This window comes from Alexandromys fortis, unplaced genomic scaffold (genome assembly GCF_014885135.2).
Source record: "Alexandromys fortis isolate MF-2015 unplaced genomic scaffold, M_Fortis_MF-2015_v1.1 scaffold_34, whole genome shotgun sequence".
Lineage (NCBI taxonomy): Eukaryota > Metazoa > Chordata > Mammalia > Rodentia > Cricetidae > Alexandromys > Alexandromys fortis.
The window spans coordinates 3,526,686-3,546,253 of NW_026067933.1; the positions used below are offsets into that span (position 1 = coordinate 3,526,686).

General features: G+C 37.9%; 1 protein-coding gene across 3 annotated transcripts in view; it reads right to left on the minus strand.

Moving 5' to 3' along the window:
• Window positions 1-19,568, minus strand: part of Ptprz1 (protein tyrosine phosphatase receptor type Z1) — a 179,145-nt gene that overhangs the window by 121,893 nt on the left and 37,684 nt on the right. For all 3 annotated transcript variants that reach the window (XM_050145943.1, XM_050145942.1, XM_050145941.1), the window contains exon 2: window positions 6,861-6,926. In XM_050145943.1, the coding sequence (XP_050001900.1) occupies window positions 6,861-6,926 (66 nt within the window). The remainder of the gene's footprint in view (window positions 1-6,860; window positions 6,927-19,568) is intronic.

Consider the following 19,568-nt stretch of genomic DNA (forward strand, 5'->3'; position numbering starts at 1 on the left):
GAAATATATGTCTATAAGATGCATTTTAGCTGATCTACTCTTTCTAAATCCTCCTGTGAGATTATCAGATGCGCCCAGGCTTGTTCAATCTGTTCAGGCTCAAGCTAAGACACTGCCAAACAATAATCACTTGGATTTGCAGCATATAGTCCTTGCTCAAAGAGCTTTTTTTTTTTTTTTTTTTTTTGCAACAATGGGAAGCATTTATCTAATCCATACTCAATTAGATAGGGTGTTATTAAGAACTTTTTACAGATGAAAAACCTGAAATGAAGAGCAATTAGCAGCTTCTTCTGCCTACAGGTCAGCCACAGGCAGGGAATTGGATGCAGAGTGCCCTGTGTGCTCTTTGTGCTTGATCCACTAACTGAGACTCAGCCAAGCACAGACCCCTATCACATTGAGTAAAGACAGAGCTGTGGATCTTACCTAGTGACCTTCTCCTTTTCAACTAAACAAGATAGATGCACTGAAAAATAACTTACAACAATGATTTTTTTTTTCAAAATCTTTCTTTGTCAATATAAAGAGTGCTCAGTGAGCCATGCACAGTAGGAAGTGACAATCCTGTTGCTATGTTCTCATCTGTTTCCACTGACTCATTCTCCAGGATGACGATACCAAGGGTCTGGGCTGTGTTTTCCCAGGCCTCTCCTCTCTGCCCACATGAATGTGCAATTTTAGACAGAAATGGGGCAATTCTGTTACTTGATTTTTTTTCCCACTCCTACACTTGAAATGAGAATGAACAATCTCTTTAATATAAGGAATTCAAATATAAGGGATCAAAGAAGACTAAATAGCAGTTTGAAAAGACATCCCAGAAGCAGGAAACGACCCAGACAAGCCAGACTCCAGCCATTACTCTGCATAGATTCAGATAGTCTTTGTGCTGGGTATGGTCTAAAATACTAAAGTGCATTCCTTGTCAAACACCACAAAGCCCATGTGGCTCTATGTTTTCTCTAATATATGTTTGCTCTATATATTTATCAAGCAAGAAAAGATATTCTTCTTCAGGAAATAGATTCATTTAGTATTTAAAATCTCCTTCTTTCGGTACCCAGGCAAGCCCAACAGTGGTCATAAGGGCTGCATTTTCTGCCATGTGCCCATTGTAACCCTTTAACTAAAACTAATCTTTAAAAAGGTGCTTGGAGGCAAGAAAACTTGAGAATATATGAAAAAGTCAATTCCAAGTTTCTTTAAAGAATGCTAAAGGAAAAATAAAATAATCTTTGTAAGTCTAGGAGGCAAAGATATTTCAGTAGTGACAACTTCTAAGAATGGAACAGTCAAAGTTCATATATTTCCAATAACCTTATCATTGCTCAAGCTTGTTAGGTAAGACCTAACAAGTCAAGTGAAAATAAGATTCTAGCATCTCTTAGGATCATCTTGAGCTACACATTCATAATAGTAAAAATGAAAGACAAAAATATTTGTCCTCACGCAATTATCTTGATTTGGACACTGTCACAGAAAATCTAATGCTATACTGCTACAGAGTGAACCTCATCTTCTAAGAGCTTACAAAGAGTAAAACTGTGGAGTCGGGTTTTAGCGCTGACATCCCCAGGTTTTCAGTCTGCCCTCCCACCACACCTCGCTTATCTTTCTAAAAAACTTTCACATTGGGACTGTTATCTTTATGGAGCAGCCCTGTCATCTCTCAGCACAACAACAGCAGTCCTGAATAGAAAAGTTGTTTTTAATCTACATAAAAAGCACAATTAAGAGAGTAATTCTTGCCTGCTCTCTGCTTCTCCACCCATCTGGTAGCTAGGAGGGATTTGTACTGCTACTTCATCTACTTCAAGCATATAATCTTTAATAAACAATCTCAGCTTAAGTGATTCCACTGGAATCCTGTTGGTGTGTCCCATGTCGAAAATGACTTCCGGTGGCCTGACAGCACCCTCACTGAAAAATGTCAAGCTTGCAGTTTTTATTAGCAGAATAGCCTATGGGCAAACACTTTCAGAAATCTTCTAAGAGTTCAGCTACTTCAACAAATTCAAACACCACAACACAAAATATAGACTAAGTGTGTAAATGGAATCATTTCTGCTCTCTACAAAATTAGTTACATTTAAGAATCACACCATGAACTTAATTTTAAATTTTATATGTAACTATAATTTTTGTTTTTGAGGAAGAATAGTAAGCAAAGCATTGGAAGCCCTAGTCAGCCTTAAATGTTCGAATTTTAAAATGAGGTAAATGCTATGGTGAATAAGGATTTTCTTGGGAGAGATACATTCATTTGGATAAAATACTTAGCTATTTTATTTGATATTCCAGCTAGAAAAGAATAAAGTCAGACTCTGTAGGAACTGCAAACAATTATAAAATTTCCTTAGACTCTTGAACTGTTCCAGAAATAATTTCCCAAACCAATAAAAGGCATTAATATAAACAACACAATTCATCTTCCACTGTCACCCAACTGTCCAATACCCCTTTGGAAACGTGTTACCCTTCCACAGCAATGCCACATTTTAATAAGTTTGCACTTTTGATCACGAGACTGCTTCTGATGGGAGGTAAAACCAACAGGCTTTTGGTTACAGGCAGGGTCATAAAACCCGATTTATAGAGGATAGAGCTGCTCATTATGTATGCACAAACCGATTCACTCCAAGCCTGGTCATTTGACCAATGAGCCATGCCTTGCTCAGTTAGGACATCCAAGGGAGTAGTTCTGTGGCTAGCTCCCCAGATAATCGTATATTGCACGGTTGCACTGCATTGCTACTAGTTTAAGTACTGAAACTCATGGTAGAACTGCTTTCTTCTTAGCTCACCAGGCACACCCAGCTTTTCTGGGACCTGGGGAAGCTGGGCAACACCTCCACAGTCTTCCCATCAGTCCATTTATATCTGCTGCCGTTTCTTGGAGCATTGAGAATGATAACTCTCCCCAAACTTGAGAGTCTCCATTTTCTAGTACTACATTTTGGGTAAGAGAGGGTGTATAAAAGCTTGCTTTGCACTGCAGGTTAAGAGTCCTAGTAATCACCTGGCTTCTTCGCTTAAAGATTCACTGGAGCAAAAGAACCCATTCTTTTTATTTTATTTTATTTTATTTATTTTAATTATTTATTATTCTTGTGACCTCTGAAACTACAAAGTTTGCTGTTAAGCAGACTAAACCAGGTTGACTGTTACTCGATATAACTCCATGTTGCAGGGTCCTCTACAATATATTAGTGTTTGTTTATAAATTTTTTTTAAAAACAGTTAAGTGGTAAATTTTTGAAAGATGATTTGTAAGTTTATTAGAAAATGAAAAGAAAAAATACAACTATAAAAGTGAAAGAATGTAAAACTATTAAACCTCATGAAAATTCCTTCGAGAAAAGTTCATCTCAGAGGCAACACTTTTAACCTACTCAGAGTCAGGTTTAAGAAGCACTGGGAAGATAGTTTGCCTCCACATTGTCCAGCATCTGATGTCAGCAGACATTGTGCAGAACAGTTCGTTGAGATGTCATGATTTTGCCATGGTGAATGATTTCTCTGGCATTAAGATATAAATAGTTGCAATTCTGTATAAAACACAAGATTTGTCTTTTGGATGAAAATAAATCCAAAATGGATTATAGTCATCAGATATAAAGTTATAAAGTAAACAAAATTATTTAAATTTTGAGAAAACAGTACTTTGTTATATTCATTAATAAAGTTATAACTCAATAACTAGCATTAATCACACATGAAAAATATTTTATAGTGATACAAATATAGCACCTATCTAAAATCAGCTTCTAACAATATTCATCTTTAAACAGATAATGTGTTAGTAGTAGAAATCAGGAAATTATATAGCGTTAGTCACAACAAAAGAGTGTAATTTTGGAAAATTTTCTAGATAACCCATTAATAGAATCAAAATATTCAGACCATATAATCAGAAGTTACTTTTGGACACTTAAGACCTCTAACATTTCAGAAATTGATAAGCAGGTTGGCAATTATTTTCCATAATTTAAAATTTTTGATTGTGATAATTCTTTTATTACTTATACTATTTTAACCTCAATATTACTTTAGTAAAGTCAAACTAAGTTAAAATACTTGAAGTTATTACTTGCAATACAATTTAAAGATATGAGATACTTTTATCTTTTATGCCAGCTTACTTTAAAATTTTTACGTTGTATGAATTGTATATGTGGTAGAAAAAAGCTTGCCCATATCCTAGGCTCGAATGCAAACCAAAATTCATTCAGATGAGTAGCACATGAATATGCATAAAAACACAAGTAAAATTACATAGATCTATCCTAAGGGTCTTTTACTTTTGATTTTAAGTCTTGGTGTTATTCATTATTAATTGACTATCACCTCACATTATCATATATCCCACAACATTATCTAACTTTTGTTGTGTAAATTTCTGCACAAATCAAATAATTTGGAAAATGAATATAAAATGTAAGATCTTTTTACTAAAAATTTCATTGTAACTTTAACATTGGTATTAGTGAAAATGTAGGAATAAAAAGAAATAAGACAACATTTTTTACATAGTTTGGCAATATCTCTAATGTGATGATTATAAAAATATGATATAATTAATCATAAAGGCCCTTTGATCAAACAATTATTTTTATCAAAATCTATTTTGAAGAAGTTCAAGTGAATATTAGTGAATGTGAATCACTACACAGTGATGGAAGAGCCAACTAAAGAAAGGAAGAAAAGCAAACAAATCTGTAATGAGAATTATGGATAATTTTTTCTTATATGTTTTATAAGGCTTATAAAATGTAAAGTTATTTTCCATAGGTTTTTAGATCATTATTATAAGTGAGAACATTAAGGACAGGTCTTTTCTAAAGAGGGATCTACTTGATCTGCCATATGGCAGAGAGATCAATTTTAATTTGTTGATTTTCCAGTTTATTAATTTTTTCCATATTTCAACTTAGCTTCTTTTCTTTTCTCTCTCCTTCCTTCCTTCCTTCCTTCCTTCCTTCCTTCCTTCCTTCCTTCCTTCCTTCCTTCCTTCCTTATTTCCTTCCTTACTCTTTTCTCTTTTTTCTTTCCTTTTTTATTTTTGAGATATGGTTTCTTCTCCACAGCCCTGACTATCCTGGAGCTCACTATATAGTCTAGGCTGGCCTCGAACTCAGAGATCTGCTTGCCTCTGCCTTTGTCTCCTGAGTGTTGGGATTAAAGGGGTGTGCCCCAACACTCACTTTGATTTTTTTAACCTGATTTCAAATTTTAAAGCAATCAAGTAGAATAACTTAGAATAAGAAATGTCATAAAAAGGGCCCTGTAATATTAGTAAAGGTCTTCAAAACGCCAAATCCTGAGCAGCACTTACTGAGCAGTCACTTATTTCTACTAACAATGACTGTGACCTCTTCAGAACAAACGTCAGGAAGAATGTTCCAGGACACTCAAAAATACTTTCTCCTAGTTAGAAACTGCACATAAATACACGACAAAATGAAGATAAAGACACATCTGCCTACACACAACATTACTTATAAGACAGCTATATGAACACAAGAAGAGTCGTTAAGTAATCAAACTTCTCATCAGTGCAGTATCAGGCAGGTATTAAGGACTCTGATGAGCAGGAGTCATCACTGAAATGTGTAAAGGCATAAAAAAATACTCCAAAACTAAGATGGACAAAATACACAAAACATCCAAACCTAAGATAATAAAAGCTTCCAGGAAAGGCCCACGATATGTTTATTAGTGCATAGAATTGAACAAGATAAAGAGTGATTTGTATTTTCCTTTGTGCACTTGAACCTAGTCTCTAAATTCTCTACAGTGAATATGTACTATTTCTAAGGTAAGAACAAAAATAAGGACAAAGGAAAACAGGGACTACTTAGGTAGAGGACGTGAACCAGTGAGGGTGAAAGAGGAACTGGAGAAGGGTGTACCTGGGCAAATATGAGCAAACAATGTTTATGAACACACGGAAAGATCATAATGAAACCTGTTATTTTGTATATTAAAAATAAATTAACAATATTTGTATATTAACAATAAATTGACAAAAAGAGAAATGCATGTCCTTCTATATAAAAATAGACTTTGCTGGGCTGTTCTGTAAAATCAAGCCCAGACTGGTCAGGCTCATGGTCAGTCCCTTCTACTGTGAGGTCATCTCACCAACCCACTCGTGTGTAATCAGTGTCTGACTGCAGCGCTTCTAACAGTATCCCAAGTGGTTGCCAACTGTGAGATCTATCCAGCTCCCGCTCATGTTCTTTCAGTCAACACTACAGCTTCTCTTCCCTCCAGGGCTTTGATCATGACTTCTGCTTAGGATTCCTTCTAACCTACTTCAAACATTTGTGATGATTCAAGCCAAGTATGGTTATCAGACAGAATAATTTTAGAGTTTGATTCCAGTGAACTCAGTCACAGTCATTCAGAAGGAAGACACTTCCAAAAAACGTACATTATCAAAGTTTGCCAAATGAGTGTAAAATAATCACTAACAACACAATTATAACACTGGCCACTAGTACTTACTGGAAGTTTCCATTTAAAGAAAGATCTAAGCAAGTGCTTCTGACTTCATTAGCTCACTTTATGCCCAGCTTGCCCTCAGGGAGGTTATGCATTGTCCCAAAGGAATAAAAGTAAAGTCCTGAGATCTACACCCAGCTCTATTCAATATGCTATACTACCAAACTTATGAAAAGCCCACTAAAAATCATTTTTCTACCAATTATAGTTTATTAATTAATAGGACAGCCTGGAGGGAAACTAAAATAATGCACTAGGTTATAAAAATTCCTTTTTATGTACAGTAACAGATCCAAAGCAAAAAAAAAGGGGGGGTCTGTTAATTCTCACAGTGTCAGTAGTATGCTTACCTGTATAGGACCATCCAATCTCTTCAACAAGTTTTCTCTGTTGTCTGTAGTATCCATAAGTCCAATCTAGAACCAAAGAAAATTACGTGATTAACTTCCAGAAAAGCATTAAGAATTATATTGCCCAAATTCTTCACACCATGAGTGGTTAGTTCAATATTTGTTTTTATGTCACCCTCCCAACATCTCCACTCAGTTACACCTCTGCCATTATCAACATCAACGCCCCTGTTCTGGAGTAGTTAGGAAACACTGAGCTCAAGCAGAGATGGAGCAAAGTTCTCAGCAACTTAGAGGCATCATCACAAAGAAGGGCATGGTCAGAAAGGACAGCTTGTCTCTGTTCAATATCTGAAATCCTGTTGCTTGAAAACATATTTGTGGTTTTATAGATCCAACACATATTTATAAACACTTAAAAGAGCCGAGTGGCTATCTTATGTTCAAAACTTGTGTTTCTTTTAAAACACAATGAAATTAGATATCTTGAAATTGAAATCTTTCGGGGGCGGGGTTGTATAGAGTTTATTTAATGGGTTACAGAGGGGGAAGAAAGGAGAGAAAGGAGAAAAGGGAGAGGAGAGAAGAAGAGAGACAGAGGCAGAAGCTGCCTCTGCGGAAGAAGGACAGACAGAGCAAAACTGAAATCTTTAATGTATGACTGTGACTGGGGAAATGTTATTGTAGGAGGAGACTGCTGGTTCATTTCTTGGCACCCAGACTTGAATAATCACACAGAAACTACATTAATTACAATAATGTTTGGCCAATAGCTTAGGCATATTTATGACTAAGTCTTATATCTTAAATTAACCCATTTCTTTTAATCTGTATCACCTCAAGATTGTATCCTACTAGTAAGGTTCTGGTGTGTCCTTCTGTTTCAGCAGCTACATGGAGTCTCCCTGACTCCACCTACTCTCTCCCTTTATCTCTTCCAGCCTGGCTATATTCTCCTAAGTCACTGGCCAAAGCAGCCTTATTCATTAGCCAAATAAAAACAACACATATACTGAAGGACATACCACATCATCTCCCTTCATTGTAAGTGAATTCATCCCTGGAGGAATGAAGGTTCCTGGTGCAGGTAAGACCGAGGAAAGCTTCCACCATTATGAAAGGGGCAGATACCTTGTGGCCCAAGGAGAGAGGCTCTAGGGAGAATATAGGACAATTCATACAGGAAGAAGGTGGGTGGAAGTCCCCAACTTCATTCTGTGTAATTCAAAATGTGCCTAGATCCATTGTAACACTCAGGGATCAGGATTCACGGTGCTAATACCGTGCCACAGACCCTTACACCCTAACTACCGGAATGTCCCTGCTCTATTTCAGCTTCAGGGTGAGTTCAGGAAACCTCTGCAAGCTGTGTCTGGGACCCAACCAGTGCAGCTGACAGAACTCTTGATCCAGAAAAGACTGTAGACAGTTTACTAATGACCTTGAGGAACAATGTTCATTCAAATATGAAGTTCTCACCACTCTCCTGTGAATATTCACACAAACGTGCATGTTCTATGTTGATCTTTTTCTCATTAATGGGGAAAATTATTTCTTATTCTTATTACCTACTCTTTATATATTTGAATATGGCTCATGTTTTGTATAAGCACAATTGTACAATGAATCATTTTGTGATCGACCTCATTCATTTCATGTAGTGTTTTCAAGGCTCCTTCATGATCCGCACTCATCAAAACTTCATCCATTTTCTTTTTACTCACAAAGAGTACTTCACTCTCTGGTTACCAAATCAGGATCAACTTCCCCTGGGGTTGACTAAATGCTGATCAATTTTTTCCTGGTGCTCATTTCCCTTTTCTTAGACTTCCATTTTACTGCAGAAATGCTGGAACTCTAATATCTTTCTCTTCCATTAAGATGGAGAAGTCTTTAGCAGCCAATCCGACAATTTGCTTCTCGAGTACTGGGCACCAGGCTGGAGGAGTGCAGGCATCGAGGGAAACAGAATCCTTGTCTCACAGGCTCAGGAAGAACTTGCTGCACGTGGCGAGAACCTGAGTTTATTTTTCTTTTGGATAACATCTATTAACAAGCACACGTGACTACTGTGTTCCCCAGATGTCATTCAGGTCCTTCCCACCAGCTCATGGCAGCCCTTAGAAAACCGTACTTCACAGGAGCTGAGGTCCGATTGGCTCTGGCTTTTCTCTTCTACGGCAATAGCCTAATTTGTCTCCTGAAAACTCTGTTTTGAAAGCAGACATGCCCTATTTAATTTACCCGTTCATCATCCAATGGGCTCTCCAGTAGTTTCCCCTTGGGGCATATTATGGAATAGCAGTGCTGTGAACAGTTACGCCTGCATTTGTTTCTCTGCTTGACGGTGAGATTAGGCTCACTGTTAATTGTTCAAATCCAGTTCTCTTAAAATGATAGTTATTTAGATGAATTTAAATGCTGAGAATAAAGGAATATATACAACTTGAACTTTAACAATTTATGGGAAAATGTTCTGTTTCACTATGAGGCAATGATACCAGAGGACTAATTTGTACATGCAGTCACTGATAAAAACGGAAGCACTAATACCCTCATTCCCTGCTCCCCCAATCACTGATCCTGCCCCAGGATTAAAAAGCTCTTCATGACTTTGGTAAGGTGCTGTTCCCTGAGCAGGATCCTTGTATACCTTAAAGAGAAGTAAAACAAAGCAAAACCATGTAGCAGGCCGGAGGTCTGTTGGCACAACTGAAAAGAAATCCGTTACAGAGGATTAACTGGACGTGTGTGGTTTGTCCAGGCAATCAGCAGGATGTTTCTCCTCAAACTCTGCACCCACCTTGCAGGAATCATTCTCTAATCGTTTATGCATCTGAAATATTTCATTTTTAGCTGTTAGGTATTTTTATCATATAGAAGCCTTTGGATGATTTTCCAAGATGATACCATGCAAAAACTGTACTTAACCAGGGTTCCTTTGAAGTAAGTGTAACGGATAAACCCTTGCTTTAACATTCACCACAAAGAATGACAGCAAAACATGAACCACTTTTTGGCTTTCCTTCTAGGGCTTTTATTACCACACAAAGAGCATTTTGTCCTTGGTTTCTAATTACATACATTAGGAACGCCTTTTCAATGCGAGATTCCCAGGTGTTGGTAGTTCCCTTCAGCTCCTCTATGTATTGTTCCCTTAATTGTGACTTCAAACAATCCCGTTACACATTCATATGCTAATCGCACAGACCCTGGGCGTGAGAGAGTACCCCACTTCGAGAACTGCACTCAGAGGTTGGATAGATGAGACATGATAGCTCCAGTGAGCAAGGAGAAAAGACTGGGCTCACTTTTTCCCTAGCATTGTATGCTCCGAAGGCCAGGAAATCCCACATAAAGTGCGATTTCTCAAAGAGTTTAAACATTCGCCATTCACTGAAATTATAGTGGTGTTCTATTTTTGTAGATCTCAGTTCCTGTCGCTTTTAGATTTTTATTTCTCTGCATTTAAAACACCTAAGTCTATGTTCAGACTAGTTTTATCTCAACTTTACACAAGGTTGAGTCATCCGAAGAGGGGAACTTCAGTTGGGAAAATGGTTCAACCCCAACTAAGTCTGTTCAGGTCTGTTTTGTAAGGATACAGCAGGAGAGAAATTCTAAGGAATTGTACACTAGAGTATACGGAAATGAATATCATCGAGTGAGTCTTTTAAAAGGCTACTCTGAAATTTGTTACCAAAAAATATTTTCTTCTGTGAAGTGATGTTTGAAACTGCTTAAAACTTGAGAGAGATTCAGCTTTTGTTCTTTCAGATAACTTTTGTTATCTGCCCCCTCCCCCGGCCCCCCAGGTGAGAACCAGACCCTGGGCCTTGAGCTTCTAGGCAAGCTCTCAACCACTGAGCTAAATCCCCAGCCCCATTTTTATTTCATTTTTAGTTTTTTTTTCCTCTTTCAGGAAACTTTAAACATTCATTTTTCAACCCATTTCATCTTGCTCTTGCCTTAAGAATCAATATAAGGGGCTCAAGGAATAAAGGCACTTGCTGCTGAGAATGCTAATCTGAATTCAGTCCTGAAAACTCACACAGTGGAAGGAAAGAAATCCTACATGCTTTCCTCTGACTTCTGAACATGGGCCAGGAAAAGCATGTACTCTCCCAGGCCCCCCCCCCAAAAATGTAAAAACAAATCTTTCAAACAACCTATATAAAAATAAGTAGAAATATACATATAAGCATATACACAATTATATATTTATTTCTCTTTATACTCATGTAAAGTTTTACTTTCTTTGATAACCACCATTACTATTTTTCTCATGTTTTAAATCCCCTCTTTCCAAATAAAAATGAAATGCTTATTTCCAACTAAAATATCATAAATATTCTAATTATAAAATCACTTCTGATTACGAGTTTACCCTAACTAACCTCTCTGTTACATCTTGATCAACACATTGTCATCTGCCTCCTGCTACAGACTGTAGGAACAGTGTTTTGATTTTGCATAAAGAGATATGTCCATATTTAATGTCATACAATGTCCAGAATATAAAGGAGGGAGGGGAGAAACAGTTATTCTCAGAAAAAGAAACCAGAGAAAACACAGCCACAGAATTTCTGAAGATGAATTTGCCAAAGCAGATAATACTTCTACACCTGAAAACCTTTAAAGACACACTTTTCAGCAGAGGGAGGAAAGAAGTCGGTTGGTGATGAGAAACCAGAAGGGTGGGGAAAGAGATAAGAATAGGATGTATTTTGGAAGCTCTTGGGAAAGGCTCACAAGGAAAGTCATGAAGAGAGGAAGTGCGTGTTCCAAGAGAAGAAAAGGGGCAAACGATGGAGCTTTCAAAAACTTATAGGGTCAGCCAAACTCTCACATCAGCCTGCAGATCATTAGAGACTTACTCTTGGGGACATTCATTATGAAAAAAGGTTGAATCAATCTCCCCACCTTTAATTTTCTGCTTACTTCCTTTCCTTCCTAGGACGTCTGGTTTTAATGGAAAGGATGTGGTTTCCTGAGCTAATGGAAGCATGTTGGCTCTGATACCTGTCTGAGTTCTCTTTGGAGTATATCAAAAAAGATTATGGAGCAACAAGATAAATATTTTATCTGAAGTGAACAGGTTTGGGAGTGTGTCCATAAAGAAAGTTAGGTGACTTGTAACAGCTTGAACAAGGGGCCAGAAGCCTGGAGACAGTCTAGTATCGTCAGAGCAATTATCCACTAAATGTTTTGACATGCAGATACTATGCAGCAATAATTTTTAAAAAGACTGACAGTGACAGATGTCGTGATAACCTGTTATGAAAATACAATAACATAAAATCTGAAATGAGCGTGTCAGCAGAGATTCCACTTGTTATGAAGGAATGTCTACGATGATACCACACAAGCGTAAAGCCTCTCTGTGTGGTAGGCACAACATTTATGTAGCTGTGTCCAAATACCTGGCAGAGATGCCATAAGAGGGGGAAGATTCATTTTTACCTCCTTGCGTCAAAGCATTCAGTCTACCGTTTCTTGGCCCCATGACTTGGGAAGAGCATCGTAACTGAGGGAGACTGTGGAGGGAAGTGAGCTCCCCTCATCACAGACAGGAACACAGAGAGACAGGCAAAGCCAGGGAGACTATACACTGAAGGACCACGGATGGTGACCTACTTTTTCTGGTCAGATCTCACCTTCTAATATTTCCAAAACCTCCCAAAATAGTGCCACCAACTGAAGCACCTCCCACCAACACCCAGGCCACAGAGATCGGTTCATCTTCAGGCCAAAATATGTACCCAGATTTCCCTGTTGGGATTGTCTTACTCTTTCTAACAAAAAACTTCAATTCATTATCCGAGTGATCAAATGTCAGCAGCCAACGAATGCACACTTTGCATGTAAAATTAAATTTGCCTGTGTGTAAAGAGTCTTCAGCATCATTTCAATGCAAGTCACACCAACATAATTCTCTGCTTAAGGGCAACCGATCAATGGTGAATTTTCTCTGCTCATTTTCTTGTCATTCATTTCTAATGACTATGTCGCCTGTCCTTTTCTCTCTTATGAAGTATAGACACAAACGACATTTGTGGCTATGACCTGACTGATTATAGTCAGCCAGATAATATAGCTTCCTTAGGATATAGTAATCGCCCAAACATTTTCTTACTGTTAATGTAACCCAAGTCTCTAAAACCATGTCTCTTTGTAAAGTGTGTACATTTGGGCTGGAGAGATGACTCAGAGGTTAAGAGCACTGACTGCTCCTCCAGAGGTCCTGAGTTCAATTCCCAGCAACCAAATGGTGGCTCACAGCCATCTATAATGAGTTCTGGTGCCCTCTTCTGGCATATATAGAAGGAATGTTGTATACATAATAAATAAATAAATCTAAAGTGTGTACATTACCAGGCCTGACTCCGGCTGTTCCCTTTCAGCTGGCTTCCAGTGTTAGAGGGAGCATGCCACTGGGTTTCCTCCCTTCTGCAGGGGCTTCACAGCAACATTAGTATTGAAAGTCTCAAAAGTTAAGAAGGAATACAGTGCCAAACAGGAGGGTACATTGGTTTGTATTATTAATGATGAGGCAGGCTAGATTAAAAATAAGTTTTAAGCTCAAGTAACCTGTTTCTAGACAGTAAGCTTAAAGAGATTAAAAAAAAAAGTAGATGCTTGAAGAACTCTGGGAAAAAAAACCTTAAATGATAAAATCAACGAAAGATATGGAAAGATTAGTCATGAAGAATAATGTAAAGGAACAAAGACAGTCATTTTTTCAAATGTTAATATCAGTAGTGACACATCCAATGAAGTCTATGTGTCTCCTAGGGCTGAGGAAGAGGCAGAGGTGAGCCATGAAATGTCATTGTTCAGTAGACACCAAGGACCAACAGAGCTTCCCCAGCCAGGGTGTTTACCCACTCTAGAGTGTCCAATGACAGCTCAGAATGGTCACAGACATTTTTTGGAGAGGACAATACACTACAGTATTTTCCTATACTTAAACACACACTCTTAACCTTCAGTGACACATCTATATTTCTAAAACTGAAGATTTTTAAAATTTAAAGGCATGCTCATAATAATCTTTATCACATAGGTACTCATGCATGCTTGTTTTAGATGAGTTATAAAAATACATATGTGCAAAATAGTTTTTAAAATCACACAATCTTTTTATAGACAATTATAGTTTATGATCTTACACATTCATTTTATTTATTTATTGCTTAAAAATTTCATATATGCATATAATGATCAAGTCCATCCCCTATTTCCTCCCTTCTAATTCTTCTCCATCCCCCAGTACACACTTTCCCTGGCTTATCTTGTGCATGCAGTCCCAGCGCTGTGAGCTGATGTGTGCAATGTCCCCGCCATGTCCAAAGAACACTGTTTGGTTGCAATCAACCACTACCTCTGGCTTTTACAAGTGTTCTACATCTTCCATGATTATCTTTGAGTCTTGGAATGGGGGGTATGCATATGTTTAAAAAGTGTTATGTGGTTTTATATATATATATATATATATATTTAATTTGAATTTTACATAAATTTAATCAAATCTTTTACTCAGTTGATAAAGCGTATTCTTCACAAACTAACAAATCATTGATCTAATCTTAAGGTAATAGATATGCTTCTACAGCATTACAGGAATATATTTAAAGCATTCTCTGTACCTTTGGATATTGATATTTAAAGTCTGGGGGTGGAGAGATGGTCAGATCTACCTGCAGCTCCAGGGGATCTGAGTCCATCATCTGACCTCTGTGGCACCACACTTACATGAAGAAACCTACACATATACACATAATTTAAAATGATTAATAATGAATAATAACAGTAAAATACTTTAAAAGTTGATTTAAGTTTGAAAATCATATCTGAAGGACTTAAATGAGAGACAAGTTCCATTATGCCAGCCTAGAATAAGTTAATGTATAAAATAAAGTTTGTAGCTTAATACCACTTTTCACAAAAAAAAAAAAAAAATGATGAGATGGACAACTCATTGTTATCACACAATCATAGCTGTCTATTTTACACCCATAATTAACAGTGAATTTGTTCTTCCATAAAAGAAAAATCTAGTTTTTGATGACACAGTAATAAAAAGACTAGAGATGAGATAAAAATAACCACATGTGCAAATGTACAAGCAGGGTGAGCTGAAAGTATGAAAAGTAGAAAGAGACATACAGGTAAGGAAACATTCCTGGAAGTGGTTAGGAAATTGACTATAAATTATTATATGTGCTGTTTGTATCATCTATCACTGTGCTGTTGTGTACGGTTAAATCATCTCTACAGTAATAGTGCAACACTATCTAGTAATACAAATGAGACTGCTGCCAGGCACTCTGTTGCTCTCCTGTTTGCACTGAAACCCACAGTAGAAGAACATCTGTTGTGCCTTCTATGATGGATTGCTTAGATTTTCCCAAAGAACTTGCACACTAATATGAGCAGCTACAGAATATAATGGCACTTATAAAAAGCACAAAATACCATAAAAAAATACCTAGAGAAATCAAGCTGGGACGGACTGCTTGTTTGTTTACATGGTGCTAGAAGGTTCTGTGGAGGCTGATGAAGGAGAAAGGTCATCAGGGATCTTCCTAAGCTGTGGACTCTGACCTGCCAGTCAAGGTGGCCCACCAATGCAATAGTGGCATGACTGTCATTAAAGTAGCCAACTGCTCTCTGACTAGATTCGAGGCACCCTCCACAGAAGGGAATGTATACCCAGTAATACAAGCTGAATCTAAAGCTCATTGCTAAAAAGGGCATAAGCCATAGAGAATGGAGTTCCCACCATATCTGCTAAGGGGACAGATATGTGTCACTTTGACAGGCTCAGTCTTGAACAGGTAAGCACAGTGATGGTGAGTTCTTAAGTGCAGCAACCATGTCATTCATGGAGGACAGCATTCCACACACACACTCCTGCCCTTTCTCCCACTGGCTCTTACATTATTTCCATGCCTTCAAAAATGATGGTCCCTTAACGAGGATGATAAAGGTGGTCTACCTAGGTCTTAGCATTCATTAGTCAATCACACTCAGCACATTATTCAGTCTCCACAAAAAGCATCATCCCCCTGCAAAAAAGAAACTCTTCTAACTAATGTTGTGAATGCTATGAGCAGCATCACAAAAAATGCATATTTAGAAGGCAGTTTGATATATATATATATAGATGTTAATTTTTATAACTCTTATATTCAAAGCATAAATTTCTACACTCCAATAAGAGTAAAATATGAACAGAGGAACAAAAAGTGTAGCTGCAGTAGCTCTACTAAGAACTGATGCTGGGACGTGAGCTCAGTTGGTAAAGTGCTTGCCAGGTAAGAACATAAAGATGTTTCCTCTCCAGAGCTCATGTCTTTAAATAACATCAGTTGGGACAGAGCACTTGCAATCCCAGTCCTGAGACGGTGAAGACAGGTGGATCTCCAGGGCTCGCTGCCCTGCTGGCCGAGCCTACCTGGAGAGTCCTGGACTGGAGTGAGGTCCAGCCTAAAAAGATGCTAGAGAGCACCCACGGGGCAGCGCCCAACACTGTCCTCTGGACTCTGCGTGCATGTACACAGACGTGCACCTGTGCATCTGTCTACAAGTGCACAAGTGCACACACAAAGAAATACAATTGAGAGAGTGTACATTTAGTGAGCAGACACATGATAATAAACCTTTGGTAGTCTGTTCTTTAGACACTATGATCGTAGATTTTAAAAAAACTAACTGGAGAGAGACTACAGCATTATATTCAAGATATTGATGGCACTGCAATTAAGAGATAGCCACTGGAAAATATGCTAATGTGCAAAATGGAGGCATTTAAATTATGTAATGTTCATACTACGTAAGAATATGAAGCCATTAAGATTATATTTTCAAAATTCTCATACTGTGGCAACTGTAGAGGACAGAAATCATTATCGGCAATTAGGATTTTCATTTTATATGTTCTTATGACTTGAATATATTGATGAGACAGTATCAATTTCTTTTTAATTTAGTGCATTTAGACTTTAAAACATTGTTGGAATCTACAATCAGACAAGTGCAAGATAAATACATATTCTAATGACTGTTTAAAGGGGATTGAAAATCAATTTAACTTCTTGTTTTGGGCTTATCTTTATTCACAGTCAACTGTAGGCACAGATGCAACATGAAGAGCAGGTTAAAGTTAAACTAAGGAAACACACCCGTGTCTCAATAGGCAGCTTTGGCACTTAGACTCCAAGAGCCACAGCTAATTGCCAGACTGTCCCCATGACACTCGGGTCAGACCGAGAGTGTCCTCCACTGTGCAGGACCCTTGAAACCCTTGAGGCTGCCATGTCTGCATCTATAGCTTAGTTCTCGTTAACTTCTTAACAGAAACATTAAAACCCCAAAGTCTACCCCGTGAGTAGGAGAACCTGGCAGCTTTCTGCTAACCTATTCTGAAATAGGTGTGGATTGTCCTTTAAAGCTGCTGCCAGTATGTTGAGAGATTCATCACAGTTAAATCTGGGCAAAACAAAGATGTTTTCTTGACTTCTTTCCAGGGTATGGACTGGAAATCCATTGTTGTCATTAATGCCATTTAGATTGTTTTCACTGGTCTTGAAAAAAATAAATTATTCATAGGAAGCATTTCAAAATAATTAACTTTTTGTTGCCTTTTCAATGGGTTTTTTAGTGATTTGACTTTTTTATTTGCCAGTATTCTTTACAAACTGAATGGGTTACAAGTTATTGCTCAGTAAACCTACTTAAACCAGTCAATATATTTCAAAAAAAAAAGATCAAGTCCAACATGGCAGACTTGCCTAGTTTTGATTATATACATATGGGAATATGAGTGCCTCAATCACTTCATTGAGAGATGACCTTGACAAAGTCATGTCCCTTGCTGTTATTTCCACGAATGTAGACGAGGAACACACAGCACTCTTTACTCATGGAGTTAAGGCATAGAGCATGTCATCTTGAGCTCTTTGTTTAAAAAAAAAATGTTCATATCACATATATCATTTTCTAAATTTTGTTTTATGTTTTTGGATTTTTCTCAATAATAAGGCAAAACAAAAAGCTTTGACACTGATAAAATACGCATGGTTCACACTGGCTCAGCTGCAGAACCGTTCACTTGATTGTTGTTGTTACCGGATTCTCAGCCTGGAGAGCTCTGGATTACTGTAACTAGACATATGATACACATAAAGATGACACACTTGCATGTGGATGTCAAAAAGCTTCCTCTGAAGAGCAGTATGGACACCGGGAAGGTCAATACTGAATTTTAGTCAGACTCAGAGGGTTCACTCTTATCTAGGTGTTCCATTGTATCTCAAAGTAAGTTATTTCTTTTCTTTTCTCTTTTGAGCCAGTGTCTTGTAGCACAAGGCAGCCCCCAGTACTGACTCTCCTGCCTCAGCCTTCCATGGGCTGGGATGAGCAGTATACTATCCCACACCCAGTTTTCAAAATAAACACAACTTTAACAGTAAGACTTTTAGAACACTGAACTTTGCCTTATATTAGAAGAAGTTAAAGATAGCTCAGGACCACTGTTTGTTAAAACTGCACACTTTTTACAGTTTACAATGACTTTCCCCAAGGGTAACCTTTTAAAAATTATGTGATTAATAACATTGTTAGTTTAAATGTAAAGATTTTTTTTACATATTTATTTATTATTACACAGTGTTCAGTCTGCAGGCCAGAAGAGGGAGCCAGATCAAACTACAGATGGTTGTGAGCCACCATATGGTTGCTGGGAATTGAACTCAGGACCATCTGAAAGATCAGTCAGTGCTCTTAACTTCTGAGCCATCTCTCCAGCCCCTGTAAAGATGTTTTAATTACATCCTTAGTCAGTTGCTTTCAATTGCTATCGAGTGCCAATCTAAGTTAGTCACTGGTGTTTCTGATTAAAAAAAAAAAAGATTGCTTTTTTAGTATGGTCAGGTGTTTTGCTGCCAGTTCTTACTCATCCTTCATTTCTGCCCACCGTAAAGCACGAGGCACCAGAAACTGAGCAAATCCTACTGATGGCCTTCTGGGCCACCGGGCTGGCGTTATTTGTGTCTTATTCCTCTACTTGGTATTTAGATTTTCTTCACCCCACAAATTTACTCTATGCCAACCAGGTACACTACTTCCTCCTATAGACAAGTCCCTTTTTTATGGATCTCGGTGTCCTCACAGTTCTCATTCCCTGAGCCCAGCAAAGCTGGCCTTAGGAAAAATTATTCATTTCAATCATCGATTGTGACATTCTTCTTCAAAGCTTGTGGTCGGTGCTTGACTGACAGCAGCCCTGGCTCTTATTGGCTCACGATTGCAACAGCTGTTCATAAATTTTGGCTGAAACGCGGATGCTCACTACAGTGGCAGATGCTCAGGAATGCTCACTAGGTGGCCTAGATAACTCAGGATTATTGTGCTTATAGGAACAATATGCATAAAGCGCTCCTGTTCCGCATGTAATGAACAGCCTAGGAGGATACATCTCGCTAGTTACATCTGCACACAATCACAAATGGCTGGCTAGGGGTTAGGTATTTTTCTTGGACTAGCTAACTTAGTTGGCACAAACACGTTTTCTCTCCAGGTTTACCGTTTCATTTGTGAGCATGTAAGAGACAGAACAAGCGAACGGAGTGTTTGGAACCTGGATTGCAACCAGGACTCTGCTGGCACCTAGCCCTGAAGTTATTAGGCCACTGGGACACCTCA